A 21,961-nucleotide genomic window follows, 5' to 3' on the forward strand; every position below is an offset into this window, starting at 1 on the left:
TGTGATGCAGCCTGGTGGTGAGAGGCCATTTTGCCAACATGCAGACAGAGCAAGTAGTGAACCAGGGTTGTGTGGTGAAGGCAATGCAACATTAGGCAGAAAAACAGAAGTAATACATATACTGTTGCTGTTGGATAAATATGATGACTTTAGATTCTAACGTAAGAAAACAAAACCGCTTCAGAGCTGTGCTGTCGGAGCAAAGGGAACGCTGAGCTCACAGCAAACGTTTCAACCCCTTAGCATCAAAGGTCAGCCAGTTGAGCTGGTCGAAGTTTTTAAATGCCTTGCTGACTCCGTACAAGAAAGCCCCAGCAGCGCCTCCACCTGCTGAGGAAGCTCAGAGCTTCTTTGTGTCAGCAAGGACGTTTTAACTGTGGTTCGCTGGTCACTCATTGAATCCGTACTCATTTTCACTTTTCCCAAAGCCCCCTAACAGAACTATACACCCGGTCAGTGCTCAGGAAAGACACTACAATCACACAGGATCTCACCCACCTCCTCCACCAATCCTTTCAGTTACTGCCATCAGGTCGGCATTACAAAGTCCCGTTTGCACGGAAAAACATATACAAAAAATCCTTCATCCCGACTGCCATCACCACACTGAAAGGTCACACATAGGCAACATATACCACGCCATTCAGTCTTTTTTGCACTGTTTTGCATGTAGCACTGTTTGTATTGTCAATGTTTTTGCACTGTTTTTATATGTATTTTATATGTTTTTTTTTTTTACATGTATTTTATGCCATTTGAGCCTGCCCTGTCAAAGACTAATTTACGTCACTCATGACAGACAATAAAGTTTTTCTTATCTTATCTTAACATATTTCCTGTTTTACCTTAAAAGCTAACGCTTAGTCTTTTGTTTTCAGAGCAGAGACCGATATGGTCGTAATGTCCTGCTTTGTTAAAGGAGAAACAAGGCTGCATTTTTCGTGACTCAGTGGCACAAGGGGGCAATCAATGGCACACAGTGCAGGTGAGCAGGACATAGTTCTGTGACACAGTCGGAGGCAGGGGAAGAATACACTTAGTCCCAGGTGTTGACATCAGTCGTGACCAAAAATAAAAGTACCTCACTTCCTGTTTTTTAAATGCAGTATGACTGCCACAGCACTCAAGACCAGCCACAACAGCTTCTCTCAGGAGGAAACCTGAATTTAATGTAGATTACAAGTTAGAAAAAAAGAAATGAGTTACACTGGCCAACTTAGCCTAAAATAAGGTGGGTAATATCTTGAATATGTCAGTCACTTGAATATGAGTGCAATTTGCTCACACTTTTGACCTGGTCGGGAGGCAAAATTCCCTTTTATTATTTGACAGGGAAATTGCACTGCTTTGCTTGATTGTTACAACTCCCCCTACCTTATTTCCCCCTCCACTCCACAGTTCAGGAGCAGTCATCAAAATAGAGTGTTAAATAAATACCTACTGTATGTGACCTCTCTTCCATGTGCTGTCACAAAGTGTGTTTACCTCCTCAGTTGCCATAGTGAGGCGGTGTGTGCTTTGTCTTCCTGTTAAAGTCCGTTGACAGTATTGTGCACTGAACAGTATAGTGCAGTTGCCATAGTGAGTAGTTCCACATCTCAGTCTGTGATGTACATGCTTTTTGACAGTGCTGTTATCCTGGGGTGTGACATCTTTGAATCACCAGTAACAGATGTATTTGTGTGTGAAGAGAGCCTCAGGCCTTTGACTCCACTCTACCTTGTTCCTTTTGACCCTCTCTTTTTGTATTTCTGTGATGCAGCTGATTATTCCTGGTTTTAAAAACAGCACACTGCCTGTGGGGCTCTCTATCGCTTCTGTGTGTGCGTCGCTCTCTTTCTACCCCTTTCACTGTCTCTCTCTCTCTCTCCATCTTCCATTCATCTCTCCTCCTCCTCTCCTCTCTCCTGCAAACTGAAGGCAACCTCAGTGCCAATTTCATGGCAGGGTAGTGAGCAGCGCAGCAGAAATTATCCACTGCAAAATTGATCTAAACAATCGCGAAGTGGAACGGCAAGGAAAAGCAGGAGAATGAAATTGGTTGAGTCTGTTACCTTTTAGAACTTGCTTTATCACCGAGAAGGAATTGGGGTGCATTGCTTAAAGGGAAGGCCAATAGTTGAACTCATGATATAGAGATTTTTTTATGGTGCTGTGTACAGTCGTAAATATTGTATGTTTTCTGTGCAGTAGGTTTAACCCTGCTTTTTTCCAGACATTAATTTACTCTTTCATTCATTCAAACAACCAAAGGTGCTGAAAGATGCTTTGATACTTTAATCAAAGTGTTGTTTTACTAATTATTATCTCAGTGTTTACACATTTGATTAATCACTACACACCGCGGCATACACAGGATAATGTGTTTCTGAAGATCTGTATACAGTATATAAATAATTCTGTTAATGGGCTGTTTGATGCTGAATCATACTTTTTTGGAACTCAGTATCCTCAATAGTTGCTTTGGACAATGTCTTAACATTTGATTTATACAATGGATAAATCCAAATCCAGAAAACAAATCTGGCTCTTATCATTTCTAGCACTGGCAGTCTTTAATGTATTTTTTTTTGGTTTTCTTTTAGAGTTTTAGAGATTCTCTTTGAAGAAACATCCGTCTTAACCATTAAAAAAGTAAGCTGCTATAACCAATATTTCTATATTAACAATGGATCCCATGACTACTTGTATATGAAAGGTCTCCCTTGTTAGTGATGAACCCACATATAATCATCACCCTGGCCGACTCTGCAGTTCCCTTCAACTCTACGAAGCATTTTAGCGTCTTTTAGCTCATTGTTTTGGTTTTCAAGCCCGCAACTTTGTTGTTTTGGTTCAATCTAACCACTCTTATTAGTGTTGTTTTCAGCCGCAGCAGGCAGCTGCAGCTTCTTAAGGTAAAAAAACTCTAAACAGCCACTGTATGCTAACTGCCCAGCACTAAAGAATAGACAGACAAGGCTAGTGACTAGCTGATAAACATATTGGAGCATTTAGCAGCTAAATGCCAGATATTTACCTTGGTAGAGACCAAAAACGGAGCTAAAATAGTACCAGGTGTCCAAAACATGTCTCTCAATGAATGCTAATGTTGCTCCATAACTGCTGTGTGTCTAAATATGCAACTGTAGTGTAGTACTTTAAGTTACACCAACATAATAACTTGCCAATGAAATTGTTTGATTCCTTTTGTGCGTCACTGACTTGAAACACGAAGAAATAAGGCAGATCATTCCTCTACTCTTTGGAAAACAAGTATAATTATTACTACTGCGACTACTATTACTACTTATTTCTACTGGCAAAAATAGGTTGAGAAAGGTTCTACTTACTAGACATTAAGGTTTACTTTGATGTTGTTACAAATGATCCAAATAGTACAGTACATTCATTTCAGATTTTAAAAGTCCATACAACAAGTTTTCTGCTGTAGTTTCTAGAGTAAAAGTTGAACTTATTCCACCCTACCTTAGACTTTCCTTTCTTCTCTATGCTCTTTTTTCCTCAATCTGCCACACACACACACACACACACACACACACACCACACACACACACACTCACTCCTCCCTCCCTTAACTTTTTCCTCCCTTGCCCTCCTTCCCATTCCTCATCAGTGGAGGTGTCAGGACTCTACCGCCGCAGTGCCATCTGGGCCGAGGCTGATAAAAGCTCATGTGCCGGGCCGGCGATGCCTGCAGGTCTGCCTGAAGCCAGCGAAGCCTGACTTTCAGAGGCGATGGGAGAGATTTGTGGCATGGCATGCCGTTAACGTGCTGATCCAGCCTCCCCCCGCCCCTGCACCACCTCTGTCTATCTGTCAGTCAGTCAGGCTCTCACATGGCCCTGCCCTGGCCTGAATCCTCACTGAGAAAAGCGTATTTTTCTCAAAGGAAAACCAACACGAGACAGGATAACTTTGGGATCTGTGATCTCTCTCATAGCATTTGCTTCATGTCTCATGTTGAGAATGCCACTACAGTGACCTCTTTAGAAGCTTCTATCATGTTGTCCAAACAGAATTGGGTGGAACCAAGGGCCCAAGTGTCAGGGAGGGAAAGACCATTCCTCCATAAATCTGTCTGACAAGGCACCAGTACTCATTCACAAACCTCAAGCTAGACTTCCAGATAGGTAGCAAGTAGGCCTGGGCAATATATCAATATTATACCGATATCTGAGACTAGATATTGTCTTAGATTTTGGATATCGTAGTATCGTAATATGAGTGAATATAAGTGTTATCTTTCCCAGGTTTTAAAGGCTACATGACAGTGAAGTGATGTGATTTTCTGAACTTACCAGACTGTTCTAGCTGTTCTATTATTTGCTTTTACTTCGTCATTCATCATTATATCAACATTACTGACTTCTTTATCAAAAACTCATTGTGTAAATATTTTGTGAAAGCCCCCATTTTTAGCCCATTTCTCCATTTCGCCGCAGCTACCTACCTACTACCGACCTTTAATGAAGGTTTCCACATACCCGACACAAGACTGTGGTAAATATCCAGTTTGGAAACATGCCCAAGCAATCTTTGAGTTCCTAATGAAGCGAACCTATTGTACCTGGTTCTCCCTCAAGATGCGTAATTACTGCATGGCACAGCCCTTACCAGGAGCTGGGAAATCTCTCGGAAAATCAGGTGCCTGGTACTTTCCTAGGAATTTTAAATACCTCAGTCAGTGAGTCAGGGATGGTCCGACAGAGACATCCCAGGGTGTCTGTCTTTGGTGCAGCTGTCACAAGGATGCAAAACAGTAGAAAAAGAGGGATGATGAGTTGTGTGAAAATGTGCATGCCATTACTCCTGTGGTTCAATGCTAGACCTTTGACAGACGCCCCTAACGCCCCTTTTAGGGCACCAATTCCCATGGATCCATGGTATATAAAGAAAATATTTTTCCTGCAGGAAGGCCCCCGGAGTGACCAACCTGCTTCCAGTTCCATTCAGGTGGAAGAAGCAGCAGGCCTGATAGACTCCTTTGATGTGGAGAGCAAGTCTGGTTCTCTGCTGTGTATTCGAGGCCTTTTTGATTGGCTGACTACATTTGATGTATGAATGCCTATATCTGCATCGCAGTATACCACCCACAGAGGACACATCAGGGATGTATCTAGTTCTCCAAATGTATTAGGAAAATGTACTGAGGCAGGAGAAAGGCCACTCAGGTAGCTCTAGATCCTTGTGGCCACGTGTCAGTGATTGGCTCATTGCAGCACTCCTAAAGCAACCATATTGTCACACAGATCATCTGTTGAACTTGGGTTTCAGAGTAAATATGGAGAAAAGTGTCCTTCCTCCTTTACTGGTTTAGACTCTGCAAATGCATCCCTTTTCCAAGATTACATATTTTAGCCTGGAAAAGTCCTTGAGGCAACTGTAGCTCTATTTTCTAAAATACATAAGTTAGGACGTCTCTGTATACAAAAATACGAGTTAGGAATATGAATGAGAAGGTGTGGCGCCAGCCCTGTTTATAGGTGGAGGGTCTCTTTCCTCCCTCACTCCTTGGAGCTAGCTAATCTTGGCTGTTGTGGTGTGATAGGAGCTTCTGAAGAGACTCTCACTCATGCTACTCAGAGAACTGTGGTTATGGAAATAACCCAAAGTTATCTGGCAGAATGACCTTTTTACTCTCTTCTCCTCTTATGTCTTCCTTTTTGTTTCCCCATGTGAGCAAATGGAACTCTTCCACCTTGTCTGATCAAGTTACAGACATGACCATCTTCAGTCTGAGGTCTATTTTTCCATCCACCCATCGCTGTTAATGGTTTTATTGTAATGGCTTTATTTTATTTCTGTTTGATTTACATTTTCTTATCTTTTTACTTTTATTGTATGCTACTTTGCTCTAAAATACTTGCCATGTTTTCCTTTGTAAATGTCAGTGTGTTCTTGGACTTCTTTCTTAACGATTAATGAAAATGTCTCCTACGGACAGAAAGGTGAGGAAGGGCACGGATTAAATGGTAAACACTTGAGGGCTACTATAAAACTTTTGGATTATGGAATCAGTGTAGTCAACCGATCGTATCACAAGCAAACTATGTGTCTGTAATTGTTCAACAGGCCTGGACCTGAGGCACGCCCAGGTGGTGGCGTTATCCACGGGCACCAAGTGTATCAACGGGGAGTATCTGAGTGACCAGGGACAAGTGGTCAATGACTGTCACGCTGAAATCACGGTCCGCAGAGCCCTGCTACGCTTCCTCTACTCTCAACTTGAACTCTTCTTGAGGTAATAGATTTATCTTCTGCTATATCTTTAAGACGCCAAGACATACTGTACTTACATTTTCATAATTGTTTGGGATCCTTACTATAAGTGTACGTACGCCCAAAAGCCCAAATTGGCGTACGGCGAAAAAAAGTCAGATTTATAAAACCGTGCGTACGCACACCTGTAAGCAATGTTCCTTTTATAAATCACAGATTGACTATAGGTGTGCGTACGTGGATCAGCCTCTTATCCCGCCGTGTACACGCCCATTTTTAACCATAAATAGTCAATGTAAAGCACCTCGTGAATGCTGATCAGTATGTTAATGACCCTGGCAGTTGTTCTTCATTACACCGAATCATGCCGAATCATGACGACTGGCGGAGAAAACAAACAAACCTTTAAATAACCTCTCAGACGCTCGGGAATTGCTGCCAATTGAATTATAATTTCGGCCTGTTGTCGCACAGCGTATGGAAACCGGATCTATAGACTACCTTTATTAATAAAATCTCCCAAATCAACAGGCATACGGTACTCGGGGACAGCTTCCATATACCAGACGTATATAATAACATTTAACAGAACTATATATTATATCCAAACAAGCCTTAGTGATGAAGTTGAAGATTATATATAATATTTATTTAAAAAAAACACTTAGCTGTCAGACATTTCCCTCTGAAAACAGCTGGTTTCACCCAGAGTGGCGAGGACCTGTATTTGGACCGGGATGGCACGGTTCCGGCGCGTTTCCCTCTCTACTGGACCCAATTCAGTACATAGATCCAAGAGCGCAGCTATATTACTATTACAGCTACATTAGGGAATTTAAATCAGCATATGAGCCAGTCATCGTCATGGTCCCTGAAGTCTCTTTTTCTCCTGATTCTTCCATTCCGGTCCTCCTGCAGGGCCATCATGCGGCATTACGCACGGGTTCACCGCAGTATTTATATGTTTAGTCTACAACAATTTGTGATTGTTAACACCTTGCTAAAATCACAGCAACAACTTGTGGTATCCCCCACCCCGAGATACAATTTGAAATCGAAATGTAATGGGCAAACACACTTTTCTTCACGCAGGGTTTGTTATAAACAGTATTCAATTTTAGACCGATAACGAGGACATAGAGCGTAACGATTGCACAAGAGCTTAACGGCTGTATTTACAGACTTTGACATTTGATGAATATGCACAGTTTTAAAGACAGATATTTAGTTATTTACACTGTGTTCTGCAGTTATCTAATGGTAGGGTATTTTTTGATATCCTGTATTCCATGTAGTCGGGCCATCTCCTCCTCCTGCGCTCCGTAGCGGACAATGTGAAGGCGAGACAGCGCCGATTAAATATTAAGAACAAATTTTTATTTAAGATTTCAGTTTATGGAACAGTTATCACTGAGTACAAGCGCAAATAACACTGCTGGATTTAATCTTCATGGTAACGTGGATGATATGGAGTGAAAAAATGTGCGAGGCATCAATATTTTTATTTTTTCTACTCTTATAGTTATTCTCATTTACTTTTTGCAGTCTGACTTCAGTTCACCACCTCACCATCTGCGTCGCCAATTCCTATTTTGTCTCCAAAATGTGCGTACGCATGGGTCAGAGTTTGCGTGGAGGACCGCACATTCTCCCGTCAAGTTTGTTTTTTATAAATCACAACCTTTGCGTGGGAAGTGGCGTACGCACGTTTTCAGCCCCGTTTTGTTCGTACGCCACGTTTATAATTGAAACCCCACGTGAAGACATGAAAGGGGAGAGAGAGGGGGAATGACATGCAGCAAAGGGCTGCAGGTTGGAATCGAACCCAGGCCCGCTGCGTCAAGGAGTAAACTTCCTCTATATATGGGCGCCCGCTCTACCAACTGAGCTATCTGGGCGCCTGGCATTTACATTCTTAATCCCCAAAAACAAAACTCAATAATGCTGGCTTTTACTAGTTGATTGGTAGTCTGGAAAACTGGCTTATTATTGAAAAATCAATCGCCTTCATCTCATCATGCTTCTTTGCTGACCATATACATGAAAACTGACTATTTTTTAGCCAAAAAATATATTTCTCAAATTATGGATTCTTTAGTTTTAACTCTGAAATTAATTAGGCTAAATGATTATACTGAATGTTTGTGTGGAAGTTTGGCCCATTGATTATCCTAACCAATGTGAGAAGGAGATTGGCCTAAAATCATCTAATGTGGATGTTTACGTAAAAAGCATAGACTTTAAAAATGATGGACGTACAGTAGCATCAGTGACATCACCCATTGGTTTGTGCAATGCGTTTTTGTTGTTGTTGCGTTCTAACATTGCTACACCTTCACACATCCATGCACTACACAACCGTGCTATCAGTTTATCAGTAATGTGTGTAATGTGTGTAGCAATGTTAGAACGCAAAAGTAACTAAACCAAACAACCAAACCAAGCAACCTTGAGGAGGGAGAGAGAAAGAGTGACTGCCCAGGCACTCCTATTTATGGACATGTGAGCAATCAATTCATCCAGGTGTCAATCATCAGTCCTTATTTGCCAACCCCCAGATTCCCGGCAACCAAAGGGACTAAATAGGTCTTGAGGCCTAGGAGCCGTCACACCTGCTAAGCCCTGCTACACCCTGCAGTGCCCTGCTACGCCATAAACTACTACAACTCCTATTTCTAGTCATAGTTCCATTATCTTTATTGTGACTATTATTGCCACTGTTCATCACACCCCCAACCGGCACCGTCCGAGGTTTCTCCCTAAAAGGAAGTTTTCCTCACCACTCGAGGTTTCTCCCTAAAAGGACGTTTTTCCTTGCCACTGTCACACTAAATGCTTGCACTTGGGGGAATCACTGGACTTGTTGGGTCTTTGCAAATTATAGAGTGTGGTGTAGACCTACTCTATCTGTAAAGTGTCTTGAGATAACTCTTGTTATGATTTGATACGATAAAGAAAATTGAATAGAATTGGTTCAGCTCAGGGTCTCAATGGCCTATTTGTTTTTTAGCATTTTTTTAAATGTATCTACTTTGTGTGCCTTTGCAACCTGTACAGCATGCTCTGATGCACAAAAACTCACCAGGATTTTTACCAGTATTACAGTAGGGATCAACCCGATAAAGATCATTAGTAGTAAATGAAACCAGTAACCGATATTTGGAACAGAAATGCATTTACAGTGAAAATTAAAAATTTTTAAGTCAAAATTTATATTTTGGAATGTTACAAACTCCCACACAAAACTTTGTTTAAATGCTTTAAGCAATTATTTAATAAATGAGAAACTTTCAACATAATACCCAGTAACAGATAGTCAGATAGTGTTGTGGTCGGGACGTTAAGTCCGACTCAGTGGTGAGAGAAACTGAAGCAGAAAGACAGACACAGAGCTGTAGCCGAGCCAAAGTAGCGCATTTTTTAATGAATTAACTTTATCGGTTATCAGGCAAATAAAACGGAGATACAGATAATCTGCAAACTGTCAAAAAACGGCCCGATAATCAGACAGGGTCGTAAATCGGTCTATCCCTAGTATTAAGAGACGATCTCGATGAGTTTTGACTCCTAACTGCCTCTAGTGCATAAGCATATATTATGTTTTTGAGCTCCCCGAGGAACTCGATAGCAAGGCTGATTCATCAGATTACTGGCTAGAAGTCTAGATCGTTGAATGTCATATTTGCATACACAGCACTGACTTGACAATGCTGAATGGCAGGTACAGAGACTTTGCAGCTGAGTAAAATGGCTAATGGGGAAGATAACTCATAATGAAATGGCCAAACAAAATGCCAGAACTTCCATATTCACCCTCAGTGAAAGGACATCGGAGACGGAGGAGAGGTTATATAAAGAGTGCAGCCGTGCTTTGCATTAAGATGCATAGTCTAAATATACTTTGTGTACGTGCTAATGTGTGAGTGAGTGATGAAAGCCTTATTCCTGCTCAGAGCAGAAACAGTGACCCAGATTTTAAAGTTAGATTATGTGTCACCTAGTCTATATCCACGAAGTTCCACTTCCGAGATTGCTCCAGTGCGGCAGAATTTTCCGCGGATGCTTGTCTTTTCGCCAGTGTCCGTTACCTTCCACTTTCTTTGTGTTGGCATTTTAAACTCCGGTGGATTTCTGAGGACTCTGGTTAACTGCTCCTCAGATCTCTGCAGGGTAAATCCAGACAGCTAGCTAGACTATCTGTCCAATCTGAGTTTTCTGTTGCACGACTAAAACAACCTTTGAACGTACACACGTTCCACCAAAACCAGTTCCTTCCCGAGGCTATTTTGCAGAAGCACTATTGCTCCGTACGGCGCGTAGCGTTGCCCAAGACGATTGTGATTGGTTTAAAGAAATGCTAGTAAACCAGATCACATTTTTCTCCCATCTCGGACTGCTGTGTGGACTAGCCAGACCCTCCTCCGCAGCGCTGTGGAGGAAGGTCTGGCAAAGCGAGACTAAACTCTTTTTAAAACATGGACAAACATGAACAATGACAAATTTTCTTTTATTATCCAGTTTAACCGAAAAAGAACACAAATTAACTACTTTAAAGTAGATTTTATTCAGAGATAAATTACGTGTTATTGGATCGGTGCATAAACTCCAATACTTTCCGATACCGATACCAGCATCAGATATTGGTATCGGTATAGGAACATCTCTAGCTGTAACGTTTTCTTGCATGTTTGTTTTATATTCAGCCAGTATTTTAACCCAGCCAATTCTTAAGTTGACTTTCATTGGGACACTTTCAAGACTCAAATGCAAAGCATGTACAGAGCACAAGTTAAACTCACTCTCAATGTTTCCCCTGAGATATTTGGACAGCCTGATTAATGTCGGTCTGACAGCAGGAGAATGGACTGTGGTCAGAGAGAGAGGGCCAGTGTCCATCTCTCTCCATCCCTGCCTCACTTCATCATTGGAAACAAAAAGTGGAAATCTATTTCCTATGCCGTGATGAATGCTGCTACCTTTCTCATCAGTCTCCCTTGTACTTGTTGTTTTTCTTTGCCTTTTTTTCCCCTAAAGTAAAAGGCCAGAGGACTGGGAGGAGTCGATATTTGTACGGCACAAGGAGTGCGGCTACATGTTGAGAGACAACGTCCATTTCCACATGTACATCAGCACGTCGCCGTGTGGGGACGGGAGGCTCAACTCGCCCTATGAAATCACCACTGACTGTAAGACACCAGGCCTTTCTTTCTTTTGTTTTACATAGGTTCACAATACCGAAAAGAGATCAAAATAAAGCTTTTTTTTTTAATCCATCCATGCATTTCTTTGTAATTCATTTCTCTTCATTATCTCATTCTCTCAGTCAGTCTCTCAGGTTTATAGAGAGATCATTTTCTCTGGCAGCTATTCTGAAAGCCACTGCTCTGCTTTTTTTTTCTCTCCAGACACTTTCTGTCAGGAAGCTGGCATCCTTTTCATGTCACATCCCGTCTATGGCCTCTTTCAGCCATGTCTTTCAGCCGTGTGCTGACTAGATGACATTTTATTGCTTACCCAATGAAAATAAATTGTATATTCATTCAGACGGTTTGCCCAGCATTTTTTTTTGGTGGCCTACGAGTTCAGAAATGGAATCTGGACTGCAGTTTCCATCAGTAGAATGTATATATCGCCCCCATCCTTTCATCACAGACTGAAGCTGCTATTCAGCTCTATGAATATACGCTACAGTGCAGTGCATGGCGAGATTGTCATGAAAACCAGTAAGGATGGAAAGAGAGAGGGAGAGGAGATGACGCTGTCATTGCGGAAGCCTTTGAACTTGACGTTCTTTGGTCATTAAACCTCTTAAATGTTCTGCAGTGCGCTCTCAGAGATTAGAAAATTACTTAGTACCTTTTCCTGACTATTCTTAAACATTTCTGAGCTGTAAGTCAGAGCTTAATTTTTAGCTGCTGTCACATCCGCCGAAGCAAGAGCCATGGAAGAAGAGAGAAGGAAGAGTGTAAGCCTAGAGAAACGAGAGGTTATTAAAACAGAAGCGGTGAATGTTTACGTACACTTGGTCACCTTATTAGGGAGATATCCATATTGTAATTTTACTGAAAGCAAGAAAAAACGATATAATGTATCCAGTGCTTCTGTTTCAATGTTTTCTTCTTCCTGAAAGTGTGGAGTTTTCTTTTTCTGATACTATGCAGACTTTTTATGAATAGCATATACTGTATTTAGGAAAAGTTGCCTGTACAGGTCATGCTGCCTTGTACGCCCACAGGAAACCACATGAAAGGGGTTTAAACAGATTGAGAGCCTGTGCTCTCACTAACAGGGTTTTAAAGACGAGGTTGGTACTGTTGGTTATTTTTACAGTACAACGTCACACCATGCCTAATATTAAGCATCCGAATTTCATCAAGGGTGCACCCCCCTTTGCTAAAGCCAGCAAAATGGTTCCTTCACCTTCCTTCCAAACCACAGGCTGCTCCGTACATCCAGTCAAATGCTTACTTCATTAACAATTAGGCAGTCAACGGTCCCAAGATAATACATTTAATTCCGTAAATGAAGCTATTAACCTCATTTAAACTTTTGCTTTGAAAGGAATTGCAATGTTTGTCTTTCACTGGAAACTGTCATCTTATTAAAATATATATAAAAGTACTCCTTTATTGGCTGACAATAAAATTGGATAAACATTCATCTTTTCTAATTACATGGAGCTAGTTGCACGTGAACACCAATAATTAGTAACTGAGAACATCCCTAATTAGGCAGAGAATGGAACACTTGAGAGCGAATGTGTACTACATAATGGATCGTTTTCTATAAAATATTAGACTGTTTCCAGCCTATTTTACCTGCTGTCTTTCTGACCTGGTGCATTTTCAGTAAATGTGATTAGAAGTCTATAAAATGAATCTTGGCTGCTCATTGACGTGATTAGATCTGAAACGGCTTTGTGTTATTTAGAAATAACGGACTTCATTAATAGCTAATTGAATTGGCTATCCAGCAAAGCCGTGTAATAAGAAATGACATAATGTAACGTGTTGCGTTGGCAGTGCACAGCAGCAGACACCTCATGAGAAAGCACCGCAGCCACCTGCGGACCAAAATCGAGTCAGGCGAGGGGACGGTGCCGGTGCGATGTCGGGGGCCCGTCCAGACGTGGGACGGTGTCTTACAGGGCGAGCAGCTCATCACCATGTCCTGCACCGACAAGATCACCAGGTCAGTGCTGTCGGATGTTACCTCTGCATCTAAAAAGCTCCTACTGTCTGGGCTTAGGGTTGCATTTCTTTTTTTTCTTTTTTTTTTTTGGGGCACTTTTTGTTCAAAATCAAAACTCTACCCTTTATATTCTGTATCATTTCACTTGTTGATTTTGTTATCTGTCAAGTGGGTCAAAATAAATTGGACAAATATCTTGTCTGTACTGCTGCCATACTGAACATCCTGCAAACGGTCTCTTTTAGCGAGTTTAAACTGAAAATCAAATATGATTTTTTTTTTTTCTTCAAATAAAATGCTGTCTTTTGCCGACATGAAGCCGGTTGGATATTTTACTATAAAAAAAAGAGGACACTTTGTTCACTATTTGCAATCTTAACTCCGACTTTACTGCATATTTTGTTTGTGTGAAACATTTTCTTTTCTTAATGCAAAGAAAACAGTCAAGCCAGGCCCTTAAATATAATTTTCTCATTTCCAATCCCACTACTACTGAGCATTGAAGTTATTAGTGCAGGGGTTGTGTTGATTAAGTTGTAAAAGTCACAAGATACCCCAAAATAAAAATCCCAACAAAACCATGTGAACACCACATACTTTCACCCAGGAGGTCTCTGGCCTACGTCAGAAAGGAAAGGTGAAAGGATTGGTTTGAAGGGTTAACTTTATTAGGAGATTAACTTTCTGATGAGGAGTGATCCCTGTTTGAATAAAGCTTTTTTTAAATGGGCTTTATGAGCCACGTAGAGGTTTGTCTGATATTTACCTTAGCGCATGTGTGTGTGTGTGTGTAGGTACATGTTTGCGTTGCATGAGCCATGCTGTATATTACTTTTGTAGTTTGGGTGGTGACTATTGATTTCCCATATGTCACTTTAAACAGGTAATCTCGTTCTAATGAATTTGTGCATTAATCTCATCATGGTTTTAATCTCCAGATTTGTAGTCTAGCGAAGATATTAGTCATACAACACGTTATATATTCATTTAGGCTTTACCAGGTACATGCCAAAATGTAAGGCCAAGGTTTTTACACAGGAATTTTAGTTGACCCAAGAATGTTCTGTAGGCTTGCTGGCAGGGCCAAGCAGTTAAATAATGTCATTATTCCAGTGCAATGTCAGTGTAACCATCGTAGCTTACACAGAACAAAAACACAATGGAGTGTTTGTTCTTAAATTTCTAAATGTATCGTCTGCATGTTGGCATACATACATACACACACACACACACACTCATATATATGCAAAATGATATATTGGATGACATATTTTAATCTGGATTACTGTAAAATGGGGGACCGTCGAACCAACCGACAGACAGTCATTACCATCCCTAGAGCCAGCCTAGCTAAAAATACTCCATACACAATGAAGGTACTAAACAACAGTAATTCTTTACTTCTTGATGTTGCATTTTCCAACATAACTGAAATCAATGTTTAATATAGTCTCAGTTTTTCTGCCAGGGCTGGGCCTCAACAGGAACTCAACCCATGAATTTAGCTTAGTAAGCACTGCTCTGTGCCAACTAAGCCATACAGGACTACAGCTGTGTGTGTGTGTGTGTGTGTGTGTGTGTGTGTGTGTGTGTGTGTGTGTGTGTGTGTGTGTGTGTGTGTGTGTGTGAGAGAGAGAGAAAGGATTGGCACAAACACACAAATAGAGGGGGAGAGAGAGAGAGGGGTGAACCCTTCTCCGGTGGATCCGCTGTTAATTTGACCGATTTGATTCAGTTGGCCAGGGCTGGAGATGGTGTGATTAAATCTACCCAGGTCACCAACGGGGGTGAAAGCAATTACTTTACAAAAAAATCCAAGTGACAGGGGAGGGAGAAGGGACACCCTGCTTTTCTTACCTTCCACCATCCCCTCGCCTCCATCCCGCCAGGCCAGACGCCAGACGCACTCTCTTTGCTCCACAGCCTCCTCTTTCCGCTTTTCTTTTATATGGCTGTAAATGATGGGTGGCCGTCGTTAAAGTGAGTGGGTCACCAAGGGCCAGTTTATCAAGGTCAGGGTGGAGGGTGGAACTGAGAGGAGCTTAGGATCGCAGACTCACCACAGTGTAACACACACACACACACACACACACACACACACACACACACACACACACACACTGCTGCAGTCTTCAAGTGATCCCCTGGATACTCCTCTTGTCCTCTGTCACACTCATTTTGCAACCTCCCATTACTTTTTTTATTTCCCCACTTCCTTCAGTTCCTGCATTTAATTATAGTTAGTTCAGCCTTGACCATAAGGGATTTTAGGATCTTTGTTCTTATTATCATAATCATTTTTGATAACGGGCAATGTGTCATCATTGCTTCACCCGATGATCATCGTTTTGTTTTCTTAAGCAGAGGAGCTTTGCTAATATTTGATTTGAAGTCGACAGCTGGATTTAATTGAGGGGCCTAAATGGCTTTCATATAACGATGATGTTCTTCAATCCACTGCAGTTTTATGCAGATGAACACATTACTTTAATGGTCTGCGTTTACTGGGGGAGGGAAGAAAGGATAGATGTAGACAGAGAGAGAGAGAGAGAGAGAGAGAGAGAGAGAGAGAGAGGTCTCTACCCTCTCCTCTCTTTAAATTCACACACCCAAGCCAGATGGCTGTCTTTTCTTGCATGAGATTAGAAGATGTTTCTGATTCACGGTGTCGCTTTCTGGGTAAATTAATATTTCAGGCTAAACTATTTCTGTTTTGGGTGGAGCACTCTGTTTGAGAGAGAAGGACCGATCTTGGCTGACAGATTGCAGGTAAAGCGTAGGCAGGCGGCCGCTGCTTCCTGAGTCCGTTTAGTGGTTCCCAGATGATGTTAATTGACTGCTTGGGAAGCGAAAGAAGCCGTAATGAGTGATTATTAAGTCGGCGAGAGAGAAGAAAAAAAAAAAAAAAAAAAAAAAACAGGCAGCCGCTGTAATTGCATCCATGATAAAGAGACATTGATTAACAAAAAAGAACAAATGGATCTAAAAAATTAGTAGCATATTGTCGAGCTTTAGATTGTGTCTCGCATAAGTTCATTAGTCCAGTGCACCGCAGCAGGCTTTCTCTCTCTATGAAGGGCAGGAATGATAATAAACACGGTAATTATCATTTCCCATCCAGAAATTAGCATCTGCTGCTTAAATAGAGGGGATTTCGACAGTAGGTGGCACATGACCAGCTGGCTACAGTAACAGGCATTGGTGTGGCTGGTAGGATTAGCCCCACAGTGATTTTGTGTCACTCGTGGATCTCCCTAAACAAATCCTGAGGTGATCGCCCCTCGCATTGAGCAATCGACAGAAGCTTGCCTGCAGCCCCGTGCAGTGCATTAACCTCAATGGCACTGATGAATGCACACATGGTAATGTGTTGTTTCATGTAGTGAATGCTGATGGACTGACCTTTGGCAGTGTTGTTGTAGGTGGTGATGATGGTTTGTGTCTCTGAACCAGGGAAAATGGGGTGTGTGTGTGTGTGTGTGTGTGTGTGTGTGTGTGTGTGTGTGTGTGTGTGTGTGAGAGAGATTATGTGTACCTGTGAGTATCTGTTTGTGTGTGTTGTCAGTCCAGTGGCTGTTATTCATCACGTCCCACATCAAGATAATGATCAAATTGTCTCCACCTGTCATTGAGGCTCTCACATCTGTCTCTCTCTCTCTCTCTTTTTACACTTCCTCTCTCTACCCATCTCTCCCCCTTTCTCTTCCTTTCCCGCCTTGATTCTATCTCTCTTCCCATGTATTCTCCCTCCGCCCAACCGTTGCCTTCCCATCTTCTTTCTTTCATCCTCACCCACATTTCCACAACTGCTCTTTGTGCCATTCTCTCATTCTTCTTTCTGTCTTCTCCCCTCCTTTTTCACCGTCCCCTCCTCCTCTACTTTTCAAACCATCATACCGCTTTTCTCCCCGACTTCCTCTCTCTTTACTCCCCGCCCCTCAGATGGAACATCCTTGGCCTGCAGGGGGCGTTGTTGAGCCACTTTGTGGAGCCGGTGTACCTGCACAGCGTGACCGTCGGCAGCCTGCGCCACACGGGCCATCTGGGCCGGGTTCTGAACCAGCGGCAGGAGCGCCTGGGCCCACTGCCCGCCACGCACAGACGCAACCAGCCCCTGCTCAGCGGTATGGCCCCAACACAGACAGTCAGACACGTCTCAGTGGGATTTAGACAAATTACATTTTGGGATACATTGATTTAGGTGTAAGTTTTTTACACCATAAAAAGTCACAATGAAATTCATTCATGAGTTCTTTCAATATAGCTGGTGCTGGAGGCTAGGTCTCTATTTTAAAGTGGTCTCGAAACCGTCAGGAAGTTGAAATAGTGCAAAATTGCATGTCAAAAATTTATAAAAGAATTTAAAACTATGCGAAACTGTACTTGACTTCCTGGAGCAAATCTACTGATCACAGCAATTCCATTAAAATTAAATTATTTCTGTCGGAAATGTTGCTGCTTTGGTCAGTTTCCCTGATAAATGATGAGCATATGGACATTCGGTACTTTCCCTTTGTAATTACAAAACAATTATTTCAGTTGTAAAAATAATTCCAAACCTATTTACTTAGAACATTATGTTATTTATTTAGAATATTTTACACTGACAGAAATTAAACAAAAATAAAAATAAAACCCCTCCCTCTCTCCTCTCAAACCCGTCCCTACAACCTATTAAATTGAATTATTATTAATTTCTTACTCACTGTAACTTTTATTCTTCTATTTGTATATTATTATATTTTAGCCTGTTTTATTTTCATCATTTTTAATTGCTCTTTACTGTTTCATGTAAAGCACTTTGAATTGCCTCGTTGCTGAAAGGTGCTGTAGAAATAAAGTTGCCTAGCTTTTCAACCTCAGCCTGTCAGTCAGTCCCCAGGGCACAGAAACCACCGTTGTGCCTGCTCGTCTCAGAAGAAGTGTTATGTCAACAGGACCGCAACTGCTTTCGCCTCGCCATTAATATCATATCGCAGCAAACGCTGTCTGCATGAAGTTTTGAAAAACCGTAACCATACCTGCAACCACTTTATCGGCATCGCCGTGACTCACTGTGACTTCAACAAAACTGCAGAGCCGACATAGTTGGCTCCGTCCGCAACTCTGCACGTGTGTGTGTGTGTGTCGGACCTCTGCTCTCTGTCAATATGAAGAGAGGACAGATAAGCTTGCCTTTACTCTCAGATACCTAAATTTGGCACCGTTTGATTTTACGTGAACCAATACTCAGTAGTACCGACGTGATTCGGTCGGTACCGGTAAAAGTACAGGGTTCGGTACCCAACCCTACTAGTTTTTTCAAATTCTCCAGCTAAATAGCCGATTGTGCTTTCTATTTTCCTCCTTCCCAAATAATCTGTGCTAAAGAGATCTCTGTGTTTTCAGGTGGGGCCATCCCATACAGAGATCCTTGGCCATGTGTATACAGTATCTATTTTCAGAGGTTCTTTTTAATAATCTGCTCTAGACCAAAGGAATTACAACAGATCCCACATGTAACACACACTCACACTCACACTCACACACACACACACACACACACACACACTAACAAATGCATGTACCCCTGCTTCTCTACAGTTACATTGTGCCAGCCAGACAAGCAACAACCATGAAGTTGTCTGGCACGTCTGCCTCCGGGGCTCCACTGAGACTTGAGGCTTTCGTTTGTAGTGAAGATGGATGTTGGAAGAGAATCTGAATGACACCCAACTTGTAGGAACTGTATCAGCCATCACTTCAGATCCAGGCCAGTCAGAGCGTCTGAGCGACAGAGATGCACAGCGATGTAGGGCACATTGTGTTGCTATGGATGATGAAAACAAAGACGTTGACAATCCCATACTAAGAAACCGCCATCTACGCATATGTATTATCTTCAATGTGCACAATGGATAACTATATTACATTCTCCATATCTACTATACTTTTATCAGGTTTTAAGTATACTTCTTGAAGGGCATAGGATTGCAGGGCTCTGTTCCGGGTAATTGGGTGCCATGAGGATGAATATTTTGTGAGGCCTATCCTCATCAAGATTGATAATTGTACTGAATTGTCCTCTGGTGATGAGCGTCGGGACAAATTCATCATTGAATCCTCCGACCACGGCCTCAGGGAGCATTTCTCATGATTTGTTCAATGGCTTTTTGAATGGAGTCATTTGAGTTGTCTTGAATGGAGATTTTAGATATTACAGGCTGCAGTTAATGTTTGGAGAATTGTGTTCAGGTGCGATCCATTTGCTCATCGATCATACTTACTTATAATATTAAGTTATTTGCTCTAACTATAATAAACCTCGCAGTAAGTACATAGTTGGTTTAATGACTGTAAATAGTTTTTTTTTTCTCCTTCAATGATGCAGCACACTGTCATTTACGTTTGTCATAGTGTTGAGGGTTGTTTGTGTTGACGAATGATATAGACATGCCTTTTACCTTCAGACATCCTCTTTACTTAAAACAGATGTGGCCTCTTGCAAATGCTCTGCCCTCACTTCTGACACGCTTCACAATGATGAGTGTTTTCTGTGTGTCCACACATCGCAAACTGTCAGATCTTTGCACCTGCAGTACCTCGAGTAGCTACAATCTGTAGAAGGGTGAAGGAAAGGGAGGAGAGGAAGGAAGATGGACACACAGTGGAGATGGCCCTACACCAAATCAATGTAATCACAGCCCTTATCAGACAGCCATTCAATCTGAAGGGAGCTCGGACAGAGAGAGAGAGAGACAGGCTGAGGGGAAGAGGGGGAGACAGCAAGGCAGGAGGGGAATAAAGAAAACGAGAGCTTCGGTTGCATTCAAATGTCTGTGTGTGTGCAGACCCCCCATCTCCTCCTCCATCCTTTCATTGGCTCTGATGAGCTCCTCGGCAATTGTGTGTCCAGGGTTATTTAAAAGCAACACCCCGAGAGGAAATTCCTGGGGATGGCAGGGCCCGCTCTTATCGCACTCAGCCAAAGCAGCTACACCTGAACCCCGAGGGGCCAAAGACATCGATGGTGTGACTTGTCCTTCACTCTCGTCCTTCTGTTCACTTCCACCGCAGCGTGAACAGAAACTGTGGCAGGGCTTTGTCGTTTTGGGATAAGAAGGATCAGGACACCAGCAGATAAAGGAAACACGGTTAATAATGGTTGTGACTTCACCACCAGTTTTGCAGTTTGGAGAGGACACATGCTTGTTTTACAGATACGCCTTTGTTCACTTTTCACAATTTCAAATACCCTATACCATTTGTTACAGAAAAACTAGTCACACGGTGGAAACATCAAGTGAAACTCGCCGACACTTTCTGGTCTCAGAACCAATGGAGCAACACTAAATCTATGCAGTCTTGGGCTTTTTTGGGGTTTTGCTTCAGTGTTTCTAATAGCCTATTTTAGAAGAAGGCAAACAATATGAGCAGCTCAGCAGACAGCGAGTGAAGGAGAGGGCGGGCCCTGCTGAAAGAGAGAGAGATCATGATGTGTTGTTACGCAGATGACGAACAATGTGTGGTCATAATGAGTTATGGATTTAAAAGTAGTTTAAAACTTGTTTTTTGGTTCACTTCCTACATTTGGGTCAGATCTCGTTCTCACCTAGTGAAGTGAACCAAACCAAGTGGTTGTTTGGTCGCACCATAGTTCGTATGAGCTTTCACACCACCCCAAACGGACCGTACTATCCATCGAAATGTTCAAGAAAACATCTCAGCTGTGAAAGCATACTTAGTAATACCTAAACTCTAATATTAATAGTAATGTAGAATGGTAATACTTACTTTCTAATAATTACTGCCCATGACTGAACCTGACACCCAAATACATGCTCCACTCCTGCTTCCAGTGAGCTAAGAATACCCGATGACCTGTTGGTTTTATATATAATATTATATTAAATAAGATAGGAGGTTACTTAATTTTAGAAGATATAATAATGATGTACTGTACATCCCCAAAGTCAGCATGTATCAAGAAGATAAATGTTTTAATCTTTCCAATCTAGTCCTGTAGGGACTGGGGTTGATTGTTAAAAGTATCCATTGGCACTTTAGAACTACATTGGAGAGCTGCACACCTGTTAGGGAAGAAAGTAGCTCTAAATGTATTTATATTGTATGTATTACTGTTTGCTTAAAGCAATTGTGGGTAAAGTGCTGTTGGAAGCAAATAAAAAGCATTTCAGAGATTTGAACCGGTAACCTTTCAGTCACATGTCTGCCATTCTCATAAATGAGTTGCTGCCCCTCATACAGACATAGAAGAAGACCATCTTTCCACACACTTTTTGATTCACTATTCCTCCTCTGCAGCTCCACCCCCCTAAGGAATACTATTAAAAGCCCTGCAGTAGTACAATAATGCAGTATAGATGCAATGTGTACACATAAACACACAAGATATGCTGTACTGTGACTCTACAGCAGCCTCCGATATTAAGCTACGGGTATGTGTACTATTATAGTTATGAATCCCATAACCAAAGGCTCTAATTATGTCTCTTTCATGTCTGCCAAACACTTCCCAGAAGAGAAATTGATCAAGTCTTCAATGAGG

General features: G+C 41.9%; 1 protein-coding gene across 4 annotated transcripts in view; it reads left to right on the forward strand.

Annotated features, from left to right (window-relative positions):
• Positions 1-21,961, forward strand: part of adarb2 (adenosine deaminase RNA specific B2 (inactive)) — a 300,090-nt gene that overhangs the window by 273,236 nt on the left and 4,893 nt on the right. For all 4 annotated transcript variants that reach the window (XM_028569476.1, XM_028569478.1, XM_028569477.1 and 1 more), the window contains 4 exons: positions 6,076-6,244; positions 11,257-11,408; positions 13,245-13,413; positions 17,356-17,537. In XM_028569476.1, coding sequence (XP_028425277.1) covers positions 6,076-6,244; positions 11,257-11,408; positions 13,245-13,413; positions 17,356-17,537 — 672 coding nt within the window. The remainder of the gene's footprint in view (positions 1-6,075; positions 6,245-11,256; positions 11,409-13,244; positions 13,414-17,355; positions 17,538-21,961) is intronic.

Source organism: Perca flavescens, chromosome 22 (genome assembly GCF_004354835.1).
Source record: "Perca flavescens isolate YP-PL-M2 chromosome 22, PFLA_1.0, whole genome shotgun sequence".
NCBI lineage: Eukaryota > Metazoa > Chordata > Actinopteri > Perciformes > Percidae > Perca > Perca flavescens.